This window comes from Columba livia, chromosome 1, assembly GCF_036013475.1.
Source record: "Columba livia isolate bColLiv1 breed racing homer chromosome 1, bColLiv1.pat.W.v2, whole genome shotgun sequence".
Lineage (NCBI taxonomy): Eukaryota > Metazoa > Chordata > Aves > Columbiformes > Columbidae > Columba > Columba livia.
In genome coordinates, this window is record NC_088602.1 from 175,306,260 (window position 1) to 175,332,949 (window position 26,690).

The 26,690-nt window shown below is 40.6% G+C and overlaps 2 protein-coding genes across 2 annotated transcripts; both read left to right on the top strand.

Annotated features, from left to right (window-relative positions):
• The first annotated feature begins 10,426 nt into the window (after positions 1-10,426).
• Positions 10,427-19,134, top strand: TMBIM4 (transmembrane BAX inhibitor motif containing 4). The gene is made up of 7 exons (XM_065048547.1): positions 10,427-10,652; positions 11,251-11,359; positions 12,602-12,707; positions 15,775-15,808; positions 16,732-16,849; positions 17,341-17,386; positions 17,961-19,134. Exons 1-7 carry the CDS (start codon positions 10,559-10,561, stop codon positions 18,165-18,167), a joined length of 714 nt encoding a protein of 237 aa, XP_064904619.1. The 5' UTR covers positions 10,427-10,558; the 3' UTR covers positions 18,168-19,134.
• Positions 19,135-19,404: 270 nt separating this feature from the next.
• LLPH (LLP homolog, long-term synaptic facilitation factor) lies at positions 19,405-24,735 on the top strand. The gene is made up of 3 exons (XM_065048548.1): positions 19,405-19,508; positions 19,639-19,822; positions 23,227-24,735. Exons 2-3 carry the CDS (start codon positions 19,642-19,644, stop codon positions 23,388-23,390), a joined length of 345 nt encoding a protein of 114 aa, XP_064904620.1. The 5' UTR covers positions 19,405-19,508; positions 19,639-19,641; the 3' UTR covers positions 23,391-24,735.
• Positions 24,736-26,690: the final 1,955 nt, after the last annotated feature.

The window sequence follows — 26,690 nt, forward strand, 5'->3', positions numbered from 1 at the left end:
TATCTATATATTGCTAGATTGTTGATGAATAAAAACATCTATAAAATTACAAAACTGTAGCAGTTTTATATTTGTTTTCTGTTCTGTGTAGAAGTAAAAAACTTCATAGACGCAGAATGACAGTAAGCCTCAGAAGGAAAAATCTACATTTGTATTCTGAGAACTAGGAGTCACTTAACATGAGTTTTGTAATTTATTGCCACCATGGGAAACATAAATTTCAGGAAAGCATGTTAACTTCTCAAACTATATTCCCAGCATCAACCTATTTACAGAAAGAATTTCAATGAGAATAATAATTACATGTGGGTCTGACGAAAAACATCTTTTCCCACATCGGTGCTGCTAGAAACTGTCAATCAAAGCATATTCAAGTATCTTTTCATCCTAATGGCTAAATTCAGGGATGCATGCTACACTAATTGTCTCCTAAAAGAAAAAAAAGAAAGAACTGAATTGTATGCATTTTTATCAGCACATAGTTAGAATTTTGTAGTTTACCTTAGCGTATTAATTCCTCAACAAAATTCAGCTTAGCATGGCCAATTAAAAACATTAGTTAAAAAAAAAAAAAAGGCATATGTGGCAAATTGGCCTCTGGAAAGTTCCTGTCTACAAGCAGCCAGTTCATCATAGCCACCGCTACAATTGGTACCCCAAGCAGAACCCAAACATGCCCAAAGCTCTGCTTCTACACATCTCTCTGAAAAAGGCTGCAGAATATTTGGGGTGGGTTATACAGTTTCTATTTTTCTAGAGTGCCTAGTAGACAAAAGAACATTCCCTAATATAGCCCTAAAATGCTATTAAGGCAAACTTATATTAGATGAGTGATGCCCTCAACTTCTGGAAGACAGGATGCAAAGAATGTTTAAGCAACATTTTCCAGCACTGCAAAATTTACTCTTTTTTTGGTATTATAAAGAGAAAAAAGGAGTCAGAAACTTTTGTTCTTCAAAACTTTAGCTCTTTGGTAAAATCATATCCATTTGAAAATGTTCCAGATGTGTATTTTAGATGGAGAAGGAGCTCTGCATTGGGATTTGTTCCCCAAAAATAGGCTCTAACAGGACTGACACCTTCAGCCGCCTCCTAAGTGCTTCCCAAGTGTAACCACAGCAGTGCGTGGTTACCACCTCGGCTACACGTAATTTTAGAGGAACTCAAAGAGAAAAGTAACACAGTTTTGGAGAAAGCTTGAGGAAGTGTTCACTATCCAGACAACACCTGATTTCTGTCGTCCATTCCACGCAGGACATAGATGCAGACATGGAAATTTTCGAAGTGAGGTTGCATGTGCAAAAATCCTAAGCAGCTCAACACGAAATACCAGCCACAACTTACTAATAGTACAACATGTATTTCTGAAACTGGCAAAGCAATATTCAAACTGTTGGCACCACAGCATGGCTGGGAAACAGCTGGTTCTGCCACGTACCTTGAACCAAACACCTTGACTCTGGTACCTGGCGTGCACTGGAGCTCCAGTCCTGCTGCATGGGAAATGTTATTTTCTCTGATGCTGTCTCAAGCCTAAACTCTACTGATTTTTTTTTAGTCTGAGTAGCATTTGAATGTGATAGGCACAAAGGAAATAGCTGGGCCAAGTATTAACTAATATTGTGATTTTATGATTAGTTTAAGCTGCTGGAATACAGGCTGCCACCCAAAAAGGGAATACCCTCTCCCTGCCACCTAGCCCTGTGTGTGCATCACCTCCTCCTGTGAGCACAAACAGCAGCCCCCACACAGGTCAGCTCATACTGATCATGATCTACACATTAAGTTATTCAGTACAAAGTTATACCAAAATATGCTTGTCTGTTAAAATTTGTCTTTGGAAATGTCCACTCCTGAAGTTCTTCAGGAAGAGCAGCTGCACTTCCCATCTGTATTTGTTCTAACCCCAGCTGATGTGCAGTTGTAAACAAATTATTGTATATTAATCAAACAAGTGAACTAGTTTAGGAGGCAGTAAAGTCATAAGCCAGTCCCAAATCCCTGCAAACTCTGCTAAAATTGCTACTTAATGTTGGTGATCAAAGGCTTTTTTAAGTGGGACTGTAAATCCCACCTTTCCAGGATGTATTTCTGGCTCAAGCAATCTCAAACTACAACTCTATTCCAAACCCTCATAAAGGTACACAGATCTTCAAAACAATACGTGTAGTCATGTGTCTTGCAAAGCGCTTCAAAACCTCAGCAGTTTAACTATAAGGCAGGGTCAGACCTACCAGTGGAGGTGCAATCCCCCTGCTCCAATGCAGGGAGAACACGCAGTAGGCAAGGAAGTACCAGGGACCCTCCACCGACCTAGGAAATCCAGCATCTGCTTGGGCAGCCCTGGGAGTTAAAGTCCATATTGTGTGATTTGTTTGTGGAGAGTCTGCTAGTAAAGGAATTAACCCAGAAGCAGGTAGAGCCCAACTTTTGGGGAAGTTAATTTTTTAATAAAAGTTTTGTTTTTAACTTGCCAGAGGAGCCTATGCTCAGTTTGTGGCCTTTTTTTTTCTGACTTTTTGCTTGGAATGACTTGTGTCATAGCCATGTAAAATCAGATATTTCATTCTTGGCATATATTAGAGCACAGGAGTCTTCAGATTGAGATGCAGTACTTGGAATTGACACTTTGGAAGCCAGTGGACAGATCACTCTCACCTGTTACAGAGATGATTAAGCAGCATCCTGCCCCAGCAGTGATTTTCAGTTAAAGGAAAAGTGGTTGCAGCTACAACATGGCTGCGAACTTTGGGCATAGTACGTTAAAGTAATCGCACACAGTTGTGAACAATTATTTCTTTTCGCCAGGAATAAAAAAGCACCATTAAAAAGGCTCACTTGCAATTACAATTATTTTGTCGGCAAGTATTAATGAATCTGTTTAATATTTTAGCAGAGATATTAGAGTTCTAATTAGATTAGATGTCTAACACTAAGTACTAGATTTAATGAATCAATCACTTTAATGGCTCACTCATTAAGATATAGAGACAATCATCTTCTAAAATAATTTAAAAATCTATTTTTCTCAGGCAAGGATCTCTAAAAACCAAAAGCAGTACTGGATAACTGGGTTACGATGTAATGAAACGCAGATGAGCTTCACACGATGCATGCTTACAGAATGGTCAGTAAGATTGCACACAGATGACCCGAGACCAAGTTTAGGGATTTACCTGGATCACTCAACTTCTTAGCACAGCTGCCACTACAGTATCACTCTGGCTGCTTTTCTGTGTGCTCAGTCAGCACCAACCACTTCTGAAACAGACTTAAAACCAAACATTGCTGTCAAAAATATCTTCTCTTAAATTAAATGAGTGTATTTGACCTATCAATTTGATATGGTTGTGCTTTCCTGAAAAGCAAAAGACATATAGGGTATGTCTCAACATGGGCTTGCCCCTTCCCCTTGTTTGCATAACTCAGATGCCTCGCTTTTAGGAGGGAAGAGCTCAAGCACAGCTGGTGTCTTAGCAGAAGACCTTGTTGCATGACCAAAACAGGACCTACATGTTGCAGCCCACTCAACCAGCAGACATTCTAAAGTTAGCTATTATTAAGCACAGTGTGGACATTTCGATCCCAAGTAGTAGTGGGCTGATAGCCACCACGGAGATTACAGATCTGCTGAATATAAATCAATAGATTTACACTAGCCTGCTGACCTCTTAGTAGAGACAACCTTCTGGAGAAGGCAGTACCGTGGATTTTTTACTGAACTGGACAACACATGTTTTGTAGAGGTAACACCACTAATAGCAGTCCCTATAGGCAAAACCTGCAGCATTGGACATGGAGTGAAAGACATAATTTATTACTTCTCAATTAACAGGGGCTGCTGAGCTGCTTCGTTGCTACAGAAGTGATGCTTGTGCTTTTTAAGTCACAGCGTCAACATTTGGCATTAGTACATCTCAGTCCTGACTGATGAACCACCGTTCTTCCTGCTAGTATCTGAGAACATCAAGATTACATGAGGCTCACTAAAGTTCTTAAAAATGGTATTTAAATGTTATTTAACACTAGGAAACAGGTGAGAGACCTGTCTTCAACTCTTTTCTCCTCTGCTGCAACAGAGTGGACCAAGCATGGTGTTCAGGGATTTGTATCATTCTTTTCTGACTGCTGTTCCAGAAGGGTGGCTTGATGCGACGTGGAAGTACTTTGCACGTCTGGAGCCATGAGCTTTGTTTCTGTCTCATGCAAAATGAGCAGCAACTACCTATCTATCACATATATCCTGAGACTTAACACTGCTCTGCTTCACACAACTAAATAACTAACCTTGTGAATAAGTAAAGGATTTGCCATTGACCCGCTTCCCGAAGAGCCTGCATGAGGCTGCCAACAGTCTTGTTCCACCAGCATCAGAAGAAACCTCTCACAACACTTTTGTCCTTCCCTCCATATCTCCCAGTGCTCTAGCAAGTGTCTTGAAAACCACTCAGCTGTGGAAAAAAAAGGCAGGAAAATTAAGGGCACAAGGCTGTCCTTGGGCAAAGGTCAAGACCACCCCTTCAACAGGAGTAAAGCTACACCTTCTATGACTTGAAGACACGTACTCCACTCTAACTGGGTTTTCTTGGTTTAATTTTTGTTGTTGTTGTGGTGTTGTTTGTTTGTTTGTTTTTAAATTGAAGTGAACCAGTTTCTATCAATTTCTGACTAACTAATGGAGGACAGAGGCCCTGGAGCTCCCCATCCCCACCTGCAGGTCTCAGGTGTCCACACTTCTGAAGCGGCAGGCAAACCTGTGTGCAGCTGTCGTTCTCTGCAGCTATGTGACATATATTTCTCCCTGCGGCCACCCATGTCTCCACCCTCAGCCCACCACTTCTTCACCCACACCCTCCCTGCTCTCTCTGCTGGACCCTGGAAGAAGAGAAGGAGGAGCAGGAGGAGGAGGGGAGCTGCTCAATGGGTAACAGTACCTCATGACCCAAAGTCCCCTTGGTGCCCTCAGCATTTTTGCCTGAAGATGCTGAAAGGCACTGAACATTTTAAATTTATTTTCCCATAGCCTGTTCAGGGCATTGCAGGAGCCACAAGGAGCCTCTGCATATTGGGGTCGACTTGCATGTGAAGGCAGCTTGAGGAGATGAGGAGACTCAAGGGATGCCTTGTGCCTCACGAACCCCTGGTGCAGGCAGTGCCCAAGGGCAAGCTGTGTCCCCCCGCTCCTCCCAGCATTCCCAGCACACACACAGCCAGAACTGGGAGGCCACACTCCATGTGGGTCCTCCTGCACTGAAAAAGCTGTCCTAGCAGAGACAGGGTCTGCATCTCCATCAGCAGAAGTTTGCTTGCCTGGTTTTATGGGTGCACCTCCAGCAACAGGCCTGCTCTTTCACAGAAATAACTATTGCCTTCATGCTTTTTGCTGGCTCCTGCTTCTCCTTTTCTGCCCTTGCCATGCCCCATGACATTCCCAGCCCAACTGTGTGCTGAAGATGACACAGTGAGCTGAAGCGGTCCTACACAGGTCAGACTGCCTCACGACGCCCTTCTGTCCCCAGACAACATTAACCATCCAGTGCCCCCCAACTGTGGCAATGCTTATGTTTAACTATACCGGTGTAATTTTCTACATATTCAGGGTGCCATTGCTTAAGCATTGGCACCCAGCGCATTTTAGGATGCTCCAGGGTATCCAAGGCATTTGTGTGGCTTTGCAGATACAACAGGATTTACAGAAGCCTGGTGACTTTCTGGAGGAGCAAATTAAATTGAGGTTGATAGCCTGAGGGCCATAAAAAGGCTCTGGACACTTACGTTTCAGCATCTGAACACCACCCCTGTTTTCTTTAGCCATAATGGTTACTTAGGCACTTAGCACACATGTAGATACCTATTTATAGACACCTAAATGCAGTTGTTTTCATCTGGAGCTGAATCCTGCTTTTCAGTCTCTGCAGAGTAGACCTGACCAACAACTGCAAAGCCATTGCTATTTTAATTGCAGGATTTTTTTCCCTGTAAAAGCATACAATTACTGTTGCTACACCTGAGGGTCCTTATCAGGGTCTGATTGCACTAGACAGTCAAGCAGAAATAAGCAAATCTGACCTCATCTTTTCAAAATGCAAGGGGAAAAAAAAGGTTCAGAAATAAAAGTGTTCATGACAAAATAAGCTCAAAGGTTTAGATAAACTAATTTACATGAGTACACTGTGGTTTTAGATGACAGAATGACTAGCCATTACAGGTGATGTAGGCAGTCCTGTGACAGTTTAAGCACACTAGAATTTGTATAGGAAGAGCAGTTAAGTGTTTTATAAACAGACTCCATATGGCACTCCCAAAATTCAAGCAGCTCTTACTGCTAAATTGAAACTGAACAAAATAATAGAAAACTCAAACTGTAGGTATGTTTTGGTGTTTCATTCAGAGAACCAAATTCTATTTCACAACGCAGTTCAGCTACTAAATTGGTTTAGTTTGTAACATTACCTCCATAATAAAGAAAAAAAAAGGAAAACCTACCTCTAACTGGGCTGTCAGTATAGCACTCTATATTTCCCCAGGATTCAATCTTACACATGGAATAAAATGGTAATGCTCTTTTTTCAACTCCAGCAGTTACTAAAATAACAAAGGTGGGTTTATAAGCAAAGACAGCTTTCAGCTTGATCCTGACCTTAAAACATAAAACACTTCAGTTTGTCAAAATAAGATTTCACCCTTGAAAGATATGAGACGTGCATAAATGTGCAAACACCTTGGAAGAAGACTTTTAATGTTAGGATTAATTTATTAACTACCAGCACTACTCAATTATCTGCAGAAATATACTGATTCTGAAGTCCTGTTTTCAAAAGGAAACATATCCACCCTGACCCCATTCAAAATGTCTCACCAAATTGCATCAGTCAAACCAGCATGTCTGTTCAAGAGCTGTTCACAATCCTTAAAATAAAGGTCCAGGCAGTTGCCGTGAAAGTTACTCTGGCAGGTAAGCTCATACACCCCACATTGATGGACTAGTGCCACCAGACAGCTCTGTTCTTAGCCCCAACCCATTTCTTGCATCTGCATTGATTGCATCTGAGACCTCCAGTGAGTCCAAGACCCAAAACTAATCTGGAATGTCTTATCAACAATGCATGGGAAAAAAAAAATAAAGGAGCCAATCAAGTTAAAATATGGTGAGGCGTAATGAAAAAATATATAGTGCAGATGGGTTTTAATAGGAAAAATAATATACATATCATTAGGCAAAGATAAGAGCTCTAGGAAGCTGAAAGAACACTGAGATGAGTTTTTCATCCTGTAATAATGAAAAGTCAGCTTGCCGAGCTGCTTGTTGAAGAGTAGAGTCTTTCTCATGAAACTGTATGCACTAAAGAAGATAAACTCTCTTCCCTTCATCAGTGGATTTGGAAATTCACCATCAGGGATTTTAGAGCAACAGATGGCACATCTGTCCCTGAATTTCTTTGTTGTTTTTCTGCCCTTTAAGAACATCATGATGGTTTTGCAGCTATGTACTGTATGTTTTGAAACATGATTTGGAAGAACTTTGCAACTATGAGATTGTCTCCACTTCTCCAGGAGAACTTTATATTTTGTGTGTGAGGATAATTTCACAGTAACTCACGTTTCTTCAAATTAAGATTCCTCAGAGTCACACAATAAAATGATCCCTCTAACTTAACTAGCCAGCTTTTTTGAAATTAAGAGAACAAAGTTCACCTGGGGATAAATTAATGGTTAACAGCCACGCGGATGCACCTTTATAATCAAACTTCTCTGTTTTCCCACATCGCTTTGTGTCTGAACTGCATGCACTGTTCGGAACACAAATTGCCTGGATGTCGCCCCCGTGCTGAAAGGCTGGCAGGCAGCCACGGGGCCCCCTGTGTGACTACGTACTGCTGGAACCACACACCCCGCACTCTTACAGCAGTCGTGTCTCATGCATTCATACGAAGCCCTGCAAAAGTCATGGCCTTTGCAATCTGGGAAGAGGAGACCACTTAGTCCTGCCTCAGCAGCAGCTGTGATGACATGAAGATACACAGATGTATATCAAAGCGACGCTAAGAGGGGTCACTCTGGGAACACTGCTCAAAGCTGCAGCAAAAGAAGGGGCTTTGGCACAATGATTTAAAAACAAACCTCTGGAAAGAAGCAGAATCCTGGCGATGCTCCACGTACCTTTCCCATCTACCTCCAAGCGCCAGATGGACTTTTTCCAGCAAAGCCACCAATTATGTATAATGCAGACAAAAGGCACAGAGGAGTCCGTGGTCCTTAAGCAGGGCTCTAGTGAGAGCGAGCTTCCTTTCCCCATTCCGGAGTCCAAACCAGGACCCAGAGAACAGAAAGCTCTTTCACCCCTGCACACACGCAGGCAGAGTGGAAGCGTCTGGCCAGTACTAAGCAAGTCACACTGGGACTGCTGCAGCTTCAAATAAAAACAGTGTGATAGGAGGTATGTTTATGGAAACATCAAATATAGAAAAGAAAAGCAATGTAAAACATCCTTTCTTTTTATAAGGCATATTATAAGCATTTCATAAGGTATACTTTCCCAAGTGAGGAATGGAAAATTGCAAAGACACTGAAAGCACTCAGTCAGGCTCAATGCTAGCAAACATGGGTTCAGTACAGTCACTCCAAAGCTCACAGCATATGCATTCTGTGTGTGCCTCCAAGTAACAGAAAAAGATCTTAAGACATGAATGATGCTCTCTTTTGGCATGAAAATGGCAAGCTTTATCAGTTTTGCAGATGTGAATAATTTTCCCTTCCCTTCTGCAGCAACCCTGGTAGACTGTGCTCGTGAGTAGCACCACTACATCATTTGCTGCTTTGTCTCCTGCCTTTTTGAGTAAACCCGTTACTGCTTCTTGGTGGCCAACATCAGACTAACATCTTCCACACAGGAGGTGGGGGTGCGAAAGTGCAAAGTGCACATGCCTGTTTCCTGCAACCTCCTAGCCTGTGCCTAAACCCCAGGCTAACTATTCCACAGCTTTACTCTGCTTACTCTTAAGAAAAGTCCTCAACTTTTCACCCTGAACCTTAATGCAGTTTAAGCCACAGTACCTCTTCTGTGATACTTTCTCCTTGACTGAAGAACTGCAACAGCCTTGTATAAAGTATTTGAAAACTACTATTATGTCTCTCCTTTAGTCTTCTCTAGGCTCAAACTATTTCCAGAAGCGGACTCTGCAGCAATGCTCTGTTTCTCACATAGAAGAGAGGCCATGTCTAAGAAGCACTTTAAAGAAAATTGCACTGCACTTATTAGGAGAAGGGAACACCAGACGCTTGTTCAGAACTCTAAATGATGTTCTGGGAGAGCATCAATGGTGTTCTTCTGCAGAGGCATGCGCAAGAAATCAGGCAGCACAGTTATTTCAAAACAATTACTATTCAGCAACACAAAACAAAGCACAGATCTCCAAATTCAGAATTAAAGCTGAAAGATGCTGCTCTGCAGCAACTGAAATGCAAAATGACATTAGGAAAACCATAAATACTTCAGAGAATATAAAGCCACGTTCATAAATTTTGTATCTGCAATGGAAATGCAGTATCTTAAGTCAAAGCGATAGAAGAACTTTGCTCAAAATTATTTCATCACAGAAATCATATAATTTATTTACTTCTCCCTTGAGAATCTGAATACAGTAGAGGCCACTGTTTTCCGGTTTTTAAAAGCACTTTATTTTCGTCTAATCTATTACATACTTTACTAAAGTGTCTATTGCTTCAGTTTCTTAGCATGCTTTAGATAATATTCACAAGTTAAAGAACAACATGTTGCACTCCCTAACCCACATACAAAAATCTTAGCTTTTGTGGAGTACTAAATGTGTGCTTAACACCTTGGGTAGCTTTTGGGATGCAATTCCATAAATACTAAGTCTGACTGTACTAAGCACTAAATGCTGCTTGAGAAACACTGAGCATCTTTGTGTTCTATTGAATTAAACTGAGTTTGCTTTTCAGGATAGGACACAAAACTAGGAGAGAGCCTGAATAAAATTCTACTTTGCATTAAAGATTTATAGAAGTGAAGCCCATCTCTAGTGAGATATATACAGATACTGAGGACTAATGCCCAAAGTCTCTTTCATCAGTTATTGAAGCCACGGACAGCCCCGGCTTGCTGGGGAACTCTTCCTGCATAGCAGGCAGAGGTGAAGCAAAGCTGAAAACAGATTAAAAGGCCGATTTTTCAGCCACTAGAACTTCATTTCCAGACTTAAAATAGACACTGGAAACGGTGTTTAAGATAGACACAACCACAACAGTTCCTCGAGCCATCCCGGGGCAGGCCCGGGCGGTTAAACACCAGATCACTGGAGAGATCTCCATAGAAACCCGGTCTCGGTGGCCCCACGCAGGCGCCGTGTGCGAGCGCTGCGGGCAGCGGGTGCCGCCCCCTCCACCGCCCCGCCGGGGCACGGCCGCCCCCACAGCGCCCCCTGGGAAGGCGGGCAGCCGCCATCGATGAGCTCGGCCGCTCGGCGGAGAGCCCTGCTCGGCGGTGCGGAGTGCGGCTGGCGCGGCGCTTGTTGCCGTTGCGGGGGAGGCGGCGGCGATGGCGGCGGAGCAGCTGTACCCGCGGAACTCCATTGAAGATGACTTCAACTACGGCAGCAACGTGGCTTCGGCCAGCGTGCACATCCGCATGGGTAGGGGCTGCAGCGGGGGATGAGTAAGGCCGCCCCCGAACGAGTTTTTCCACCTTGCGGAGCGGCCCCTGCTGCCTCCCGGCCCAAGGGGGTGTCGTACCCCGGTGCTCCCAACAAGCTCCTCTCTGTTAACCCCATCGCCTGTCGCATTTAGCTCAGCTCAGGTTCTGCGCAATATTTTAACTTTCTGGGTGAAGGCCGTGAGTGGGAAGCCAGGGCGTTAGTCCAGGGTAAGCTCCGAATTATGAGGGGCCCGTGAAAGGTCGGATTCCATCCCTTCAGTGTATCACAGGGATTAAACCCATGTGGATCCAGGCTTGATTTTCCCCAGAGTGATGCAAGCCCAGACATGCTACATAAGATGTATAAAAGCTGAAATTTGTAGTTTACGGTAGTTTAACCAGGACACTGAGGGATTTGAGTTTCTTCTGTGTGGTGTTTGTCTCTTCTGTGTCAGTGTTTGTGTGCCGTAAGGTCATATTAGCGTGAAATGCTGCTTTGCTGAACATGCATGTTTCAAATGCATTGAATACTTTTGCAGAAGGTTTCTAAATCAGTAATCGTTGCTGAAATAGTCATTTTTTCCCCCTTATTCTAGCTTTTTTGCGGAAAGTCTACAGCATTCTTTCCATTCAAGTTCTTTTGACCACAGTCACGTCTGCAATTTTTCTGTACTCTACTGGAGTGCAGGCATTTGTTCATGAAAGGTAAATACCAAAATGAAATGGAGCTGTTTATTGTGTGTTAAGTATAGCTTATGTGGTTTGTTGCTCTGGAACACTTCAGTGTTCCTTATCATTTTGAATCCTTGTGTTTTGGTTCTGTAATGTTGTAACCTGATTGGGAAATAACTTTTCTGACATTTTTCTCCATAATTTATTATTAAATTTTTGTTTAATTGTAATTAAAGTTTATTTTAATCAATACTTGATGCTATAGAAATCTATACATCAGTTGCAGAACATTTCAGTTATTGACGTTTCTTGTTTTATGGTCCACGTATCTGCTTTTAGAATCTCCTTGTGATGCTGTTGTTTGTAGGTACCTGTTCCAAAAAGCTGAATTGTGTCTTATTCCTCTCCCTCCTTCCCCATCTCCTTCTTTGTTTTTTTTTCCTGAAAACTAGTCTGCTAAAATTCTTGGGGGCTCGCTTCTCTTTCCTTCTCAGATTTCCATGAAAAAAAAAATCTCAAAACCCAAAGTGGTGAGCAGGCAGAGAAAAGAAGAACTGAGGAAAGGAGAAAAGCACCAAGTCCAGTTGATTTTTTCCCCCCAAGTGCACTTGCAGACTTTGTTTTTACTTTCACTTCAAAGCTCAGATAAAAAAGGAGTATCAACCACTGTATGAAAGTTTCTGTATAAGCTATAGTGTATACAACAGAGGTTGTAAAACTACAGTTGTCTACTGAAATCTGACAATTTAAAATCATCCTGATCACTTAGAACTGTTGAGATTCTATGTTTCATTTTGGTCTAGTTTTTGCTGCTTGAATTGTTTAATTGCAGCAATATTTACTGATCAGTACTGGTTTTCTTTGGTACAGTTATTAACCATGTTTGTTGCATTCAGGTGCTCAGACAAAACAGTTCCCTGAATGCAGAGTTCTTAATAGGCAGAGTACTACATAGCCTGTAATACTGTTCATTTAGTACAGATGTATTTTCCTTTTCGTACATGTCATCTCCAGGTGATGGATTTCTGGGCAATCTTCAGCTTCAGTATGAAAAAATTGTTTTTACTTGTGACTCTGCTATTTTTAACTGATTATCTGTGGCAGCATGTTTTAGAGCAGTTTTATTGTAAAACTTGCTTTATATTTACTTTGAATGTACAGAGCAGTATCTTTATCTAGGTGATCACTTAAAAACTAGGTCTTATATAAACTGGTTTTTAGTCTTCCAGATATTTTATATTAATTTTGATTACTTTTTTGTTTGAAACTTTACAGGCCTGCCTTGCTTTTGATATCCGGGCTTGGATCTTTGGCTATAATTGTGGCACTGACCCTCTACAGACACCAGCATCCTGTTAATTTATACTTGCTTTTTGGATTTGTAAGTATTTATATAAATTCAATTTTAGTATCTTTCTTTGTGATGAACTCTTTGAAGCAATCTAGTGGTGCCTATACACTTAAAAAGTTCTGAGGTTTTCTGGTGGTTCTGTCCACAGTTTGTTCCTAGATAGCCTCTAGTTCGGGTTTCCTCCAGTATCTTTTTATGAATAGTGTTAGAACTTGGAATCTGGTTGAGCAAGTTTTGATGTTGTTGTTGTTTTGTTCTTTGTTTGTTTGTTTTGTGTTTTTGTGTGTGTGTGATTTTTTTGTTGTTGTTGTTTTGGTTTTTTGTTTGTTTGTTTGTGGTTTTTGCCTCTGTGTATCTGTCTATCTGCTCTTATTGTTTTGTTGATGTCAGTGATTTTTCGGTGAAACTGCTCACTAGGAAAGGAGGCATCTCTGTTACCTTATTTGTTTAATAGACAACCTTCAGCAGAGATCCAAATGCAACTAGTCATGTGCCTTTATTTCATTAGTTGTTTACTTTTTGATACTAAATTCCGAGCATGTGTCCAGCACAGGCAGGTGCTGTCCTCAAATTTCACTTTCCTGCCTGATGTTGCAAATTTTAGATACAGGCGAACTGTTGCTCTTGGATATTTTGGATTGTGTAGCAAACCTGTCTTCTGAAAAGCAGTCACAGTAGCACCAGTGGAATTTGATGCATTAGGAGTTACCTAGATTGTATTTGTGATATAAAAGGATGAGAGCTTTGCTGTGCAAATAAATAGGCTGTTTACATTATAATGCAGTTATATGCTTCCTGACTTTGGAGCTCTTGCAGGAGAGTGAAATATTTTAAAACTTTTAACAAATGCAACTGTAACAAGGGGTGATGTAATAGTTTGGGCAAATGTGGTGTGGGAGTTTGTGGTATGACAGTTCAAGTATTACGTTGCGTAAGAATAGAAAGATTCAAATCTGTGTGTAGTAAATTGATTTATACAAAATATGGGTTACATGTTCTGTTATTTCTGACCTCTCGGTCAGAGTACTTGGTCAGATACTCTTCTCATCTTTTGTTGTAATGAAACTGAATTTGAAAATTACCTTTCAGAAAAACTCAGGGCCCCTGCTAGCCTTCAGCCCAGACATCAATAATTTCTTTGATTTTAAGTTAGCTGTTTCAAAACAAGGACAACTGGGGAAAAGAAATTGAAGCAGAGGTTTAGCTAATGAGGTATTAAGAGTGTTGGATGAAAGTATTTCAAATATTGGAAAGTATGCAAAAAACCATTTTGTTCATTTCTAATAGCAGGTTAGAGAAAATTTATAGGCCCTTGCATAGTTTATAAAAAGTGTGATAAGAATGCTGTGTGCTTTGAGTAGAAAAACATAAATGTCATTTTTCTGTAGGGGCTGTCTTATTTATTTATATAGACACGCACCGTCTATGCGGCCAGATGGGATCCACCCAAGGGTACTGAGGGAGCTGGCAGAGGTGCTCACCAAGCCACTTTCAATTATTTAATCAGCAGTCTTGGCTAACTGGGAAGGTCCCAGCTGACTGGAAGTTGGCAAACGTGACACCCATTTACAAGAATGGCTGGAAGGAAGATCTGGGGCCTGCCAGTCTGACCTTGGCGCTAGGGAAGGTCATGGAACAGATCATCCTGAGTGCAATCATAGAGGAGTGCACATAGAGGACAACCAGGCAATTAGACTGGGTTTATGAAAGGCAGGTCATGCTTGACTAACCTGGTCTCCTTCAAGGTGACTTACTTAGTAGATGAGGGAAAGACTGTGGATGTTGTGTACTTAGACTTCAGTAAAGCCTTTGATACCATATCCCACAGCATTCTCCTGGCAGCTGGATGGGTGTACTCTGTGATGGATAAAGAACTGGCTGGATGGCCTGGCCCAAAAAGTTGTGGTGAACTGAGCCAAATCCAGTTGGCATCTGGTCACGAGTAGTGTTCCCCATGGCTCAGTATTGTGGCCAGTTCTGTTTAATCTCTTTATCTGTGATCTGGACAAGGGGATCAAGTGCACTTTCAGTAAGTTTGCAGATGACACGTAGTTGGATGGAAGTGTTGACTTGCTGGAGGGTAGAAAGGCCATACAGAGAGATCTGGACTGGCTGAATCATTGGGCTGAGGCCAATTTTATGAGGTTTATCAAGGCCAAGTGCCGGATCCTGCACTTGGGTCACAACAACCCCAGGCAGCACTACAGGCTCGGGGAAGAGTGGCTGGAAAGCCGCCTGGCAGAGAGGGATCTGGTGGTGTTGATCGACAGCTGGCTGAATATGAGCCAGCAATGTGCCCAGGTAGCCAAAAAGGCCAGCAGCATCTTGGCTTGTATCAGGAATAGTGTGGCCAGCAGGGCTAGGGAAGTGATCATTTCACTGTACTCAGTGCTGGTGAGGCCCCACCTCAAATCCTGTGTTCAATTTTGGGCCCCTCACTACAAGCTAAGACATTGAGGTGCTGGAGTGTGTCCAAAGGAGGACAGCAAAGATGGTGAAGGATCTGGAGTACAAACCTGATGAGGAACGGCTGAGTGAACGGGGGCTGTTTAGCCTGGAGAAAAGGAGGCTGAGGGGAGACCTTATCACTCTCTACAACTACCTGAAAGCATCAAATTATAGGATGAGAGGAAATGGCCTCAAGTTGCACCAGAGGAGGTTTATATTGAATATTAGGAAAAATTTCTTCGCCTAAAGGGTTGTCAGGCATTGGAACAGGCTGCCCAGGGAAGTGGTGGAGTCACTATCCCTGGAGGTGTTTAAGGGACACATAGGTCAGGTTCTTAGGGACATGGTTTAGTGCCAGAGTTAGGTTAATGGTTGGACTCAATGATCTTGAGGGTGTCTTCCAACCAAAATGATTCTATGATTTCAGTTTATGTTGTATTATTTTTATGTAACACAACAACTTCCAGCACAGTAAAACAGTATGATTGCCATTTTCTTATTTGTATACAAAGATTTAATAGGAGACCTAATGTAATGCATGCTTGGATTATGTGGCAGAATGGAGTTCATTGCATGTGAAGTCTCTGTGTGTTTTGTGGAATTTTTTGTCCTTGTAATTATTTTTTTTTTTTTTTTTTAACCTTTTTAGACCCTTCTGGAAGCACTGACAGTTGCCATTGCAGGTAAATGGTATCCATCCTGTTGTCTAATTCCTTAAATGGGAAAAGGAATCCAATATGTTGTACTAATTGCAATCTGAGATTCCTAGACATGTCTAATAATAAATCCCCTGTTTGAACATTGTAATGACAGAGATCTGAGCTTGGGAAAAAGCAGGGAATCAAGGGAGAAAACTGGATTCTGGCAGTGCTCTTTCCTATAAGGCAGCTCTCAGCAGAGTTGATCTGCAAGTGAAATAACTATCTTCACCCTCAGTTTCCTCTGAGGGAATTCCTTTGAGTTTAGAGAGTTCTGTAATTTGTTGTCAGGGTTGACATGGGGCAGTATTCAGGAAAGTCATGGCATCACCTTGCATTATGGCTTTTAGCAGAAGTTGTCACCTCTTCATTATGGTTCATGGTCTCCTGAAGAAAAAAAAGTAATTTGCAGAAAAGAAGAAGAAAGAGGAGAGAGAAAGAGTTCTGCTCATTTCTCTTATCTTCCCCTTACTACCCCAAACTAAAACTTCCATGAGCCTTTACAGAGGGCTTGTTGTCTTGTGATGGTTTTGTTTTGTTTTGTTTTTTCTTGTTCCAGTATCCTGAAAATTTCAGGTAGCTTTTTCCTTAAGATTTCACATATCTGGGCTTAAAAATATTTTTTATTTTCTTTATTTTTTATTGTAAGTACGAAAGATCTTTTATCTCAGTTTAAGAAGCTACAGCTGTACTATAACTGTCAAACTTAGCTAGTGCAAGGGTCCCTGAGTCCTATGATCATGATTTTGACATGCAAAGACAAATTCAGGCATAATTTACTTTTTTTTTTGTTCACAGTTAAGATTTTTTTCCCCTGTCTGTGAAAGTTTAAACTGTTTTCCTCAAAAGATAACTTAGCAAATACATAGTGTACTGTTCTTTAAATGACAGTTTACTTCTGTTTATAGTGAGTTTCTATGATGTGTCCATCGTCTTGCAAGCCTTTATTCTTACTACTGCTGTATTTCTTGGACTGACTGCATATACCTTGCAGTCAAAGAGAGACTTCGGCAAACTTGGAGCAGGGTATGTGGTTGGGTTTTGTTGTTTGTTTTTGTTAAGCTAGTTTTTCCTTTTTTAAAGCAAGAGTTGCAGATATGATAATGAACATAGCTCAATGAAACCTACTTCAAGAGAATGTTAAGCGTGTTATTTATCTTAAATTATTAATTTTATGGAGTTCTGCATTCTTGGTAAGAAATTATTTTCTGTGATTATCATTCTTAAAACTGTAGTGTTACACTAGAAAACAAGTTCACCTGGATTTTTCACTGAGACAGAAGGCAGCTGCTTCAAATTTTTTTAGAAAGTAAAGGTAGGACATAACTTTTGATAGCTTTATAAAACCAAGTTTTACTGCTGATACCAATGAACAGTTGACATCTAAGAATTATGGCCATTTATATACCAAATAAATTGTGAAGAGGTTTTATAGGAAGAGGAGATACTTTAAGTAAAATGTAAAAGAAAAAATGCTGTTGCTCACAATTGTTTTTTTGTCTTTTTTTTTTTTCCAGCCTCTTCACTTGTTTGTGGATTTTAATCCTCTCGGGTTTCTTGAGGGTAAGATACCTTGTGTTCAAGGTTAAAGAAGAACTTTAACGTAAATCTTTTATTAACTTCTACTATAACAAAAGGTTTTGGGCAGTCCAACATGACTTAATGAAAGAAAATTCCTAACCAGGCCCATTGCTGTTGTGGGTCGTGCTAGTAAACTTGTAACCATTTATTTCCAGTTTGGATTTTTGTTGGATGCTGTTCTTGCTAATACAAAAGTGATATTTGCATTGATTGACAAAATTTGTCAGTCAAGATCCACTGCTTGATTGAGAGGATGGGAAGGAGATTTGGGTTTACTTATGTTTTGTTTTTCTAATTTTTCTGCTTTTGTTAATATTATGGAGAGCAGAGCTTCCTCTCTCTTAAGTGGAGGCACTTTTACTCAGTTAAAGAGATTGTGTAACGGGGTACTATGTGAAAGAACAACATTGAAATGTCATAATAAGATTGTACTTGTGTGTACATAACAGCAAAAAGACAATGTGTGTCCTTGTTTTAAGTGTGGCATATCGTTATGCAGGGATTTTAATATTAAAAATAAAGGAATTTACAAATTTTGTATTTCGTTTGCCTCCAGCTGTTTTTCTACAGTGAGACAATAGAGCTGGTGTTTGCTGCTGCCGGAGCTCTTCTGTTCTGTGGATTTATTATTTATGACACTCATTTGCTGATGCACAAATTATCCCCTGAAGAGTACATACTGGCTGCAATCAATCTCTATTTGGACATAATCAATCTGTTCTTACACCTGCTGCGTTTACTGGAAGCATTTAATAAAAAATAGTCAAAAGCAGCATGGTTTGACAATAGCATACATAAAGTTAAGTACCTAGATAGTATTTGGATGATCTACAAAATGTGTAGTTCTGTCTTCTAGAGACTGAATCTTTGTTACTTTTTCATTCCATGAGTAGTGATCCATCCTTAGGAAAAAGAGAAAGCTTTTTATTTAGCTACAGTTTTCTAGAAATGTGTATTTTATGGAGTTAACATGCTATCGTCATTTTGGTCTCTTTTTTAATCACTTAATTTGCGCTTGACGTGATTAACAATTAAAACATTTGCCAACTTCCAATTGCTCCAAAGGAAGCCTCTCTCTGCTGTTCTGTAGCTGCTGGAAGTGTTTCCTTTGGGATTGTAAGTGTGTACTGCGTAAAGGTACCCTGAGTTTATCCTTGTGCAATGTTATACTAAGCTAATTATTTTCTAGTTTTTATTTGGTAAAATGGATCACTGTCTCGAACAGATACTTTGTTTGTGTTAAGGGCTGTCAGATGATTATGTAAGCTGGGAGGGTATTAATTAAAGGGAATGTTCTTTGTTAAAGCATTATTTATTGCCTGTCTTTCAGTGTTCTGAAAAATCATTTGGAGATTCTGTTATTTTATCAGCTTGTGTATATTAAGGTTAATTGATTGTCTGTCAATAAAAACTGGAAGACCTTTAGTCTGTTTTTGTGGTTGAGATGGGAGAACTCGGGCACAGAGAGACGCAGCCACAGCTGCTGCTTCCCAAGCTGCTGAAATCCTGGGTAAAAACAATTGTGAATGGATTTCTTATTTCATATTCAGTGTTTATGCCCAAGTGTTGGCATCGTACACATTTTCACGCTGGACGTTGAGCGAGGCTATTGAAGTATGACTGCAAATTGTTCAGAGAAGGGGTGATAATTTCTCTCTTCTGTCTTAGAGTTTCATTAAATGTGTGGCAGTAGCTAAAAATAAAACTTGTCGTTTTTCCTGGTGGTGAAATAACGCGTTTATTTTTTCATCCATCCCCACAGAGCCCGCAGTGGTGGCTGGACATAATTTCACTCTCGCAGCACGCAGCTCGGTGCTCGTAGCTGGCCCATAGAGCAAGCAGGAGGGTTAGGCGGCCAGGCGGGTCTCTCCTTCTCCCTGTGCTGGCGGAGGGGAGCCGGGGTGTGGGAGCCGGGGAGCCGGGGTGTGGGAGCCGGGGAGCCGGGGCGGCGCGCTGGCGCGGAGAGTTACGGTAAAACCTGGAGCAGCTCGGGGAAGAGCTGTGGGGCGGGGCCTAAGGCGTCAGCGGGTGCGTCCATGCGCATGCGCGGACGGCGGGGGCAGCGGAGCGCGAGGGAGGACGGCGGGCCTCGTGCGCGGCCGGGGTGAGCGGGGGAGGGGCGGCCCGTGTCCGTTGGGGGGCGGCAGCTGAGGCGGTGGCGCCCGTGCCGCCCTAACGGCCCCTTTGCCCTTCGGTCGCCTCGTCATCACGGTTTCCCTCTTCCCTCCCCTCAGGACATGGCGAAGAGTCTGAGGAGCAAATGGAAGAGGAAGATGCGGGCGGAGAAGAGGAAGAAGAACGCGCCCAAGGAGCTGGAGAGGCTGAAAAAAATCCTGAGCACCAACGCGGATGTCGTCATGGAGGAGGTCAAGGAGGTGGCGACCGTGCTGCCCCCCAAGAAAGTCCTCGAGCAGGGGGGTGAGTTGGGCTCTCGCTGGGCGGCGCTGGCAAACCGGGACCAGGCCCGAGGGTCCGGGGTGCCCGCGCCGGGTGCGGGGCGGCCCTGGGCTGCCCGAGACCTGCCCGTGAGTGCCCGGCTGTAAGTTCCTACCCTGCTCCTCCCCCCTCACTGCACCGGTCACGTTTCTAGCGTGTTATTCGCTACACCAGTTTTTCTTTTGGAACCACGCAAGTGCAGGGACGACCTGCACTATTGTTGATTATTTTTTCTGTGACTTCCACTATCATGATCGGAATTATGATTATTTCAGGTAGAGATTAGTGAGTTAGAAAAACAGATATTTAGCTTTTAAAGGTAAAAGGTGCTATTAAATCATTGAATCTGGTCATCTCACAACATTAGTTTCTGTTTTGCATCTGGTCACTTGTGGAACAAGCTTATTAACATTTGATTTCAAGTATGTAGTATCTTATAGAGAGACATGTCTTTGTGAAGACATCAGGTGAGTGAAGATTCATCATTTAGCAGTCGTTACAGTCACAGCATTATATTGGCTGTTAAACTGGAGACGGGATGTAACTTCCCTCCCAGTTTAAGGAGGATGCTAAGCATATAGAAGTTAGACTAAATATGAAGTAATTTTATAGATATTTTATCAAGATTAGAGTGATTTTCACTTTTAAATGTGCAGTCTTAGAGTAGGGATAGTAGGAATCTGTTTTTGTATGCTAATTATAATGCTGCATCGCACATGGTTGGGAAGTAGGTGGCATTAGGTCTCTACAGATAATGCCATTTTCGTCTCTGTTCCTTGAAATAGGGATGTAATAGGATGTAATCAGTAAAGCAGGTAACCAAGAAAGTGGAAACAAAGGTTTTAAATAGCTATGTGTTGGACAGGAGTTAGTAAGATACCTTATCTTTCAAAAACTTCAGGCTAATGAAATCACATTCCTTTTTTTTTCACTGATTTATGCCACTTAAGTTGTTATGATAATGCTCACGTGAGCTTGCTATGTGGCATGCAGAAGTGTCTTGAGACACCGCAATGGGGATAGAGAATAATGCCAGTAATTACTGTCAGTCATGCATCTGGTTTTGTCAGTGTCTCAGGTATTAGGAAAGACAGGGATGTGTTGTGAGGTAGAATACAGAGCCTGTAAACTATATTGGAAATGGAAATAGAACGCTATGTAAAAATGTTTGCCCAATTAAGGGTAGTGTAGAGTATAATTTGTAATTTTATCTGTGGTTCTGTTTTGTCCCATAAACCAGATGTAAAAGTTGTTTGAGATTGTTAGGACTGAATTTCCAAAACGTTTTGGAATACTGTCAGCCTTCTGATACTGATTCTGAAGCTGGAGGAGACACTGTTGTCTTAAACCTAGTTTCTGAAGCATATGCCTGGTTGTCATTCCTGCAGTCCCTTAAAGTCAACTGGCAACTTTTCTACAAGTGGCTAGTTTCACTTGGTCTTTGTAGAGATAGCATCCTCAGAAATGCCTAAATATATATGAATTTCACAAAACAAATGAAAGTTTTATGAAAATAATGGTGTCTCCTCTGAGAGGACTCTTAAGCACTGTTTGTGGACACAAGTGTTACATCACCAAATGTTATAAGGGCTGAAATAGATGAAGGCTTCATCTAGTATATGCACTTTCCATAGATAGGTGAATAATTTCCCAGCCTAAGAAAGCATGTAGGTATGTTAGGGAATTTTCCTGTGTTACCTAAAGGTATTTTTCACAACACAGTGTGTTGTGTTTTTATGTTTGTTTGTTTGTTTGTTTGTTTCTTCAGTTTTGTTGTTAGGAAAAAACAGTGGAAGCTCTTGCTAGCCTTTGGTCAAAATGGCTTTGTAACTATTTTTAAAACTGTTTGGGCATGTACATGTTTTTTTTAAGATTACCATATCCATTGAGTCTACTTCAATTAACCTAGTTTTATGGCTTTTTTTTCTTAGTCCTTTTCTCTTTGTCTTTAACCCCTTTGATACATTTTCTTTATGTGCCTGGACCACTTCTGTTCAGTAGGTTTCTTCCTGTTAGTGATTCCTACAGCATCCTTGAGATTGTAGAGTATGATGAAAATATTGGGCTATATGAACAGCTGCTATTTTTTGTTCAGGAGTATTTCTTCACTTGTTAATGTTGCAGCTGACTCTTGTTGAGGATGTGCTTTTTTGCAGTCAAAATTCGTGTAACAGATTAGCCTCAATCGTGATAGGTATTGGAGAAGAAGCTTATGTAGAGGTGGTTTTCTTGGGGTGTTGGATTTTTCATATTTTGTTGTTTGGGATCATCTCTCCTTATATGACATTTTGAAAACAGGGCTGTGAAGAAGGCTTCATGTTGTGTTTCTCTGGTGTCTAAGGAGGTTTCTGAAGCTGAGGCTTTTTTTTTTAATCTGCCTCTCCTTTGCTGGATCAGTGTTTGGTTGTGCCAGCAGGCAGTACGCCTCTGTGCTGATTGTCTGCTGGCTGCAGGTGTTCATGTACCAACTTCAAGGCTCCCTAAGCACATCTCTGTGGTGCAGGTTCCTGCAGACTATCGGCATGCTTCAACTATTGAAGCAGCACGTTCGCCTTTTCCTCATGAGCTTTATCTCCTAACATCAGACAGGCACAACATAAAAAAAAAAGGTATTTTTTCCTCTCTGTAAAAACTCTTGATAAAGTTTTTAGAGTTGCACATGGATGGTTTGGAAACAAGGTTGGAATTACATAGTAGAGCACAGTTCAAATCTGCATTTAACAAGATGTTTCCCTTGTAGCCTTGTTGTCTCACTGAGACTTAATGTTCCTGTGGTATTAGCAAACTGGGAATGCTGTTTTGGGGAGTGACAATGTTAGAGGCGGTCTTCCTAATCCTACAGATTAATCCTCTCTTTCTTTCTCTAAGCATATTAGACTTGACCTCATACTCACTTTTTGGGGCAAATGTACTATCACTGGCCCATGCATTGTGCCATCACTGTGTTTTAGGTTTTCTCTTCAATCTTCTCTTTACATGTCTTCATCTTCATTAATTTCTTTAGAACAGATCTTGAACATTACATCATAAAAGGTATTTAATTCTGCATAAATATAAGCCTATGGCTTCCTGTATGGTTGCAGCTTTTAGTGGACACCACTTACAATGTTTTTAAACATTTAAGTATTGGAACAGATGGCAGGGTCGAGAATAAGGTGCTTTTCCCAGATATGGACCTTTCGGGAGAATTCTGCATATTTACTATCATCTGTTGAAATTCTTGGGTTGCAGTTGTGTTGGTTTGGAAAGCAGTTTCAGTGTATAGAGCCCCCAGCTCTCTGTGTACAAATACTGTTGTGTCTAGGGATATTTTTATTGAGTAACAAAATAGCTTCTATGAAGCTGATTAATGTATTTTACTCATTATAAATACCTTTCTTTTTCAGATGACGGCAAAATGGACATAGATAATAAACGAAACAAAAAAACTCTTCTAGACCAGCATGGACAGTACCCAATATGGATGAATTCCAGGCAGAGAAAGAAGCTTAAGGCACAGCGTGTTAAAGGGAAAAAAAAATCAAAATTGGCCAAAGGCCTAGTCTGGTAAAATCAGAGTTTTGTAAGATCATGTATATTTTACTTGCAAAATAAAGATCCCAGATAAGTACATGATATTCTAGTGCTTGGCCACCAAGTATAACTTATTGTGTTGCTTGAATTTTTGAAGAGACTGTTAGACCATCAAATGATGAAAGTAATATCAACTTGATGTCTGCCAAACTTAAAAAAAAATGCAAAAAGCAAGCTGAGTGCCTTTGAATAGACTAAGTTTCTGTGATTATCTGTTTTCTTGAGGGGGTGGGTCTTAATCTTATATATTGTGAACACTGAAAATGCTGATGGAAATCCTAAAAATAAGAAAACTGTAACTGAGTTTTGTACTGTGGTCTTTGCCAATGTAAGTTGTCCTTTAGTAAATTTAACCAAAGGATTCTGTAAAGTCACCATATCCTTTAAATTCTTCTGTAAAATTACTTTTGTTACACCAGTTTGTGTTGCTTTTAACATATGGTAATTAGTGAAAATGGCTTTTAACATGTAACTTAAAAAGATTATGCACTGAAATCCTCACCAACGTTTCATGAAACTTCTGTAATTAAAAAGGCATAGTGTCGGTCTGGCTTTAATATGCGAAGAGAAAGCTGTTGGAACAAAGAAGTGTTTCACTGCTGTCTGCAACTGAAATATTGTAGGAACTAAGTAACTGAAACTAAAACCGATTCTTTTATTACTAATATGAGAGAATGCAAATGCACAGACTGGAAATAAAATAGTTTTGTTTACGACCTTTTCCAAGTTTTAGTAAAGTAAATGAGAATTTTCTTTTCCATATGTATTTTCTGTAGCCTTTTATTCCTCTTAAAATGGTACTCATGATCGTGCTTTACAATGTGGGCATAGGATAAAATATTGCATGATTGCGTAACAGATGCCATTTATATGTGATTTGCTACAGTTGGTTGCATATTACTTGGCAGTAACATGTGATGACAGATGCAAGAATTAGTTCCCCGGAAAGCTTGTGTTTTTAAAATGTCTCTGATTTCAAGGATGGAAATAATTACAGTACTAGTCCTGCAGTGTGTTGCATGTCAAAGTACCATTCATTGATTTGGAGCATAACCTTTGCCCAGCTTTATCCAGGATGGGATCCACATTCTGTAGTTTCCCACAAGTGATACGGGTCAGTTGTGATAACTTAGACATAGGAGATAGGATTTATTCTTTTGAAAGTAATTACACTGACTTATACTGTGGTAAAATCCACTAAGAAGAAATCAACCTGATAGAAAATTTAGTTTTTCTGGTAAAATACAGTAGACGTTTTATTATTGTTACAAGGAGAAGTATTCTGTTGCTCAAATAAAGAACTACAAAGGTGTTGGAGGAAATGCCAATGCATCTTCTGTTTTTGCATACATTGACTACTAATGAGACTTCGTAATATGTATAGATCAAAGTTTACCAAATTATATGCCTTTAATAACTTAAAAAATATTTCCATTAAGTTGATAATACCCCTGCTAAAAAACAGGTGCCGCTCTCAAATTTTTTTTTTATTAGATAAATGGGTATGGATTTCAGTATCAAATATGTTAGCATTTAGGTAAGTACTATGAAGCTGATTAATATGGAGGGAAGTGCTCTTTAAGGTTCATAATTATGTTTATCCAGAAATGGAATGGAATGAGCTGTCAGTTCGTATTTCTTTACTGTTTTAATGACATAGGCTATGTTTTGCTTCACGTGCGCTTTGGGGAGTTGTGGAGGGGAGATTCTTGGCTTTAAGTGCTAACAGTTTGGTTTTCTTCTGTAGAGTAAGCACAGTGCTATTTTTGATGTGCTTGTTTGTAAATCAGATTACTTTCAAGCAGCTGCTACTGGGAAGGCAGACTGCTTTTCCTGAGTGAAGATATTCAAACTGGCAAAATACTCCCATTTAAACATATGGCTTCAGAGTCAGGTTATTTTCATTCTTCAGGTGTGCAGTCATACTCCGTCTCATCTTAATCAAGGCTGCCACCACTGTCCTTGCCTTACCTTCTCCTCTCTGGAGTTGTTCCAATTCAGCTTCTGCTCCTTCCTCTCTATGAGAAAGTGATCTGTACAACTGAATACTCCTTAATTTCTGCTTTTAAGACCTATCCCTGAGCTTTGTTGCACGAATTTATTAGACTACTGCTTTTGTGACCAGACTAGGGATTTGAATCTCAAATGAGAGACAGCAGATGCTGTGCTGGTCTATTTAGCAGTTACTTCCTACCAGCTGAAGCCTGGCTGTGTGAGTTATTACCTTCATGGTGTCCAGGATGAAGTCAAACAGGTTCACGTAAACTACAGATATTTTAAGATATCCTGTTTGATTTTTGAGCTGAAACAGAGACTAAGACAGGAATAAACCCCAGTGTTTACTGGAAGGTAGTTCTTACTTAAGTACCAATGTCCTTCTGTGTAGAGCATTGCAGCTCACTGGGGTGAGGCCTCTGTGGGCCAGGAAGGATTTTGAGAGATGGGATCTGTGATCCAGGCTGAAGGCTGACTCATGGACAGCAGGAACCTGGCTAAATGTGCAGCACGGGTGCAACCTCAGAGGTGGAGTCTGAGATGCTCTGGGAAATTTTACCTTCTAGGATTTCAGCATATACTATATATGGACATTGTAATTTTGCATTTGGAATTTGCTTTAGATCTGCTTTGAACAGATGTATTTTTGAATGTGGACGCTGAATTTTTGGTTGTCATTGAATGTGTGATTTACATTGCTGAATGCAAAACACATTCTGTTTTGATCAGTTGATGAAAAACATAATTTTTGTTTCTTCGTAATAGAAAATTAAACTTACTAGGTTTTCACTAAAGTATATTTTTTTAAAGCCCATAGAGGGATTTTTGAAGAAGTAAATTATCTGCTTTTTAACAACTTTCTAATTATAAAGCAATTTGTTGATTTTTATTTAAAAAAAAAAAGGTTGTGATTGAAGGAGAAAAGGTTGCCGTTCATTAAGCAAACTGATGAAGTCTGTGTAAGTGTGAAATAGCATTGTCAGAGGTTTGGGTTTTGTTTATTGGTTTGGTTTGGTTTTTTGTTTGGTTTTTGGGTTTCTGTTTGGGGGGGTTTTGGTTTTGGGGGCTTTTTGTGTGTGTGTAACTATACTTATTATGAAACTGCTTTGTTAACACTTCCTACCACCTACCTGCAAAGTGGTGTGGCAGCTGTATTTTACAGCCCTACGAAAGGCAGAGGAAATAAGGTAGGCAGTTTTGAACTACAGGCATAAATGCCAGAACTGAAAGAATTAAATATTGTTATTTTATTGAAATATTTATTTGTATGAAATGTATGAGT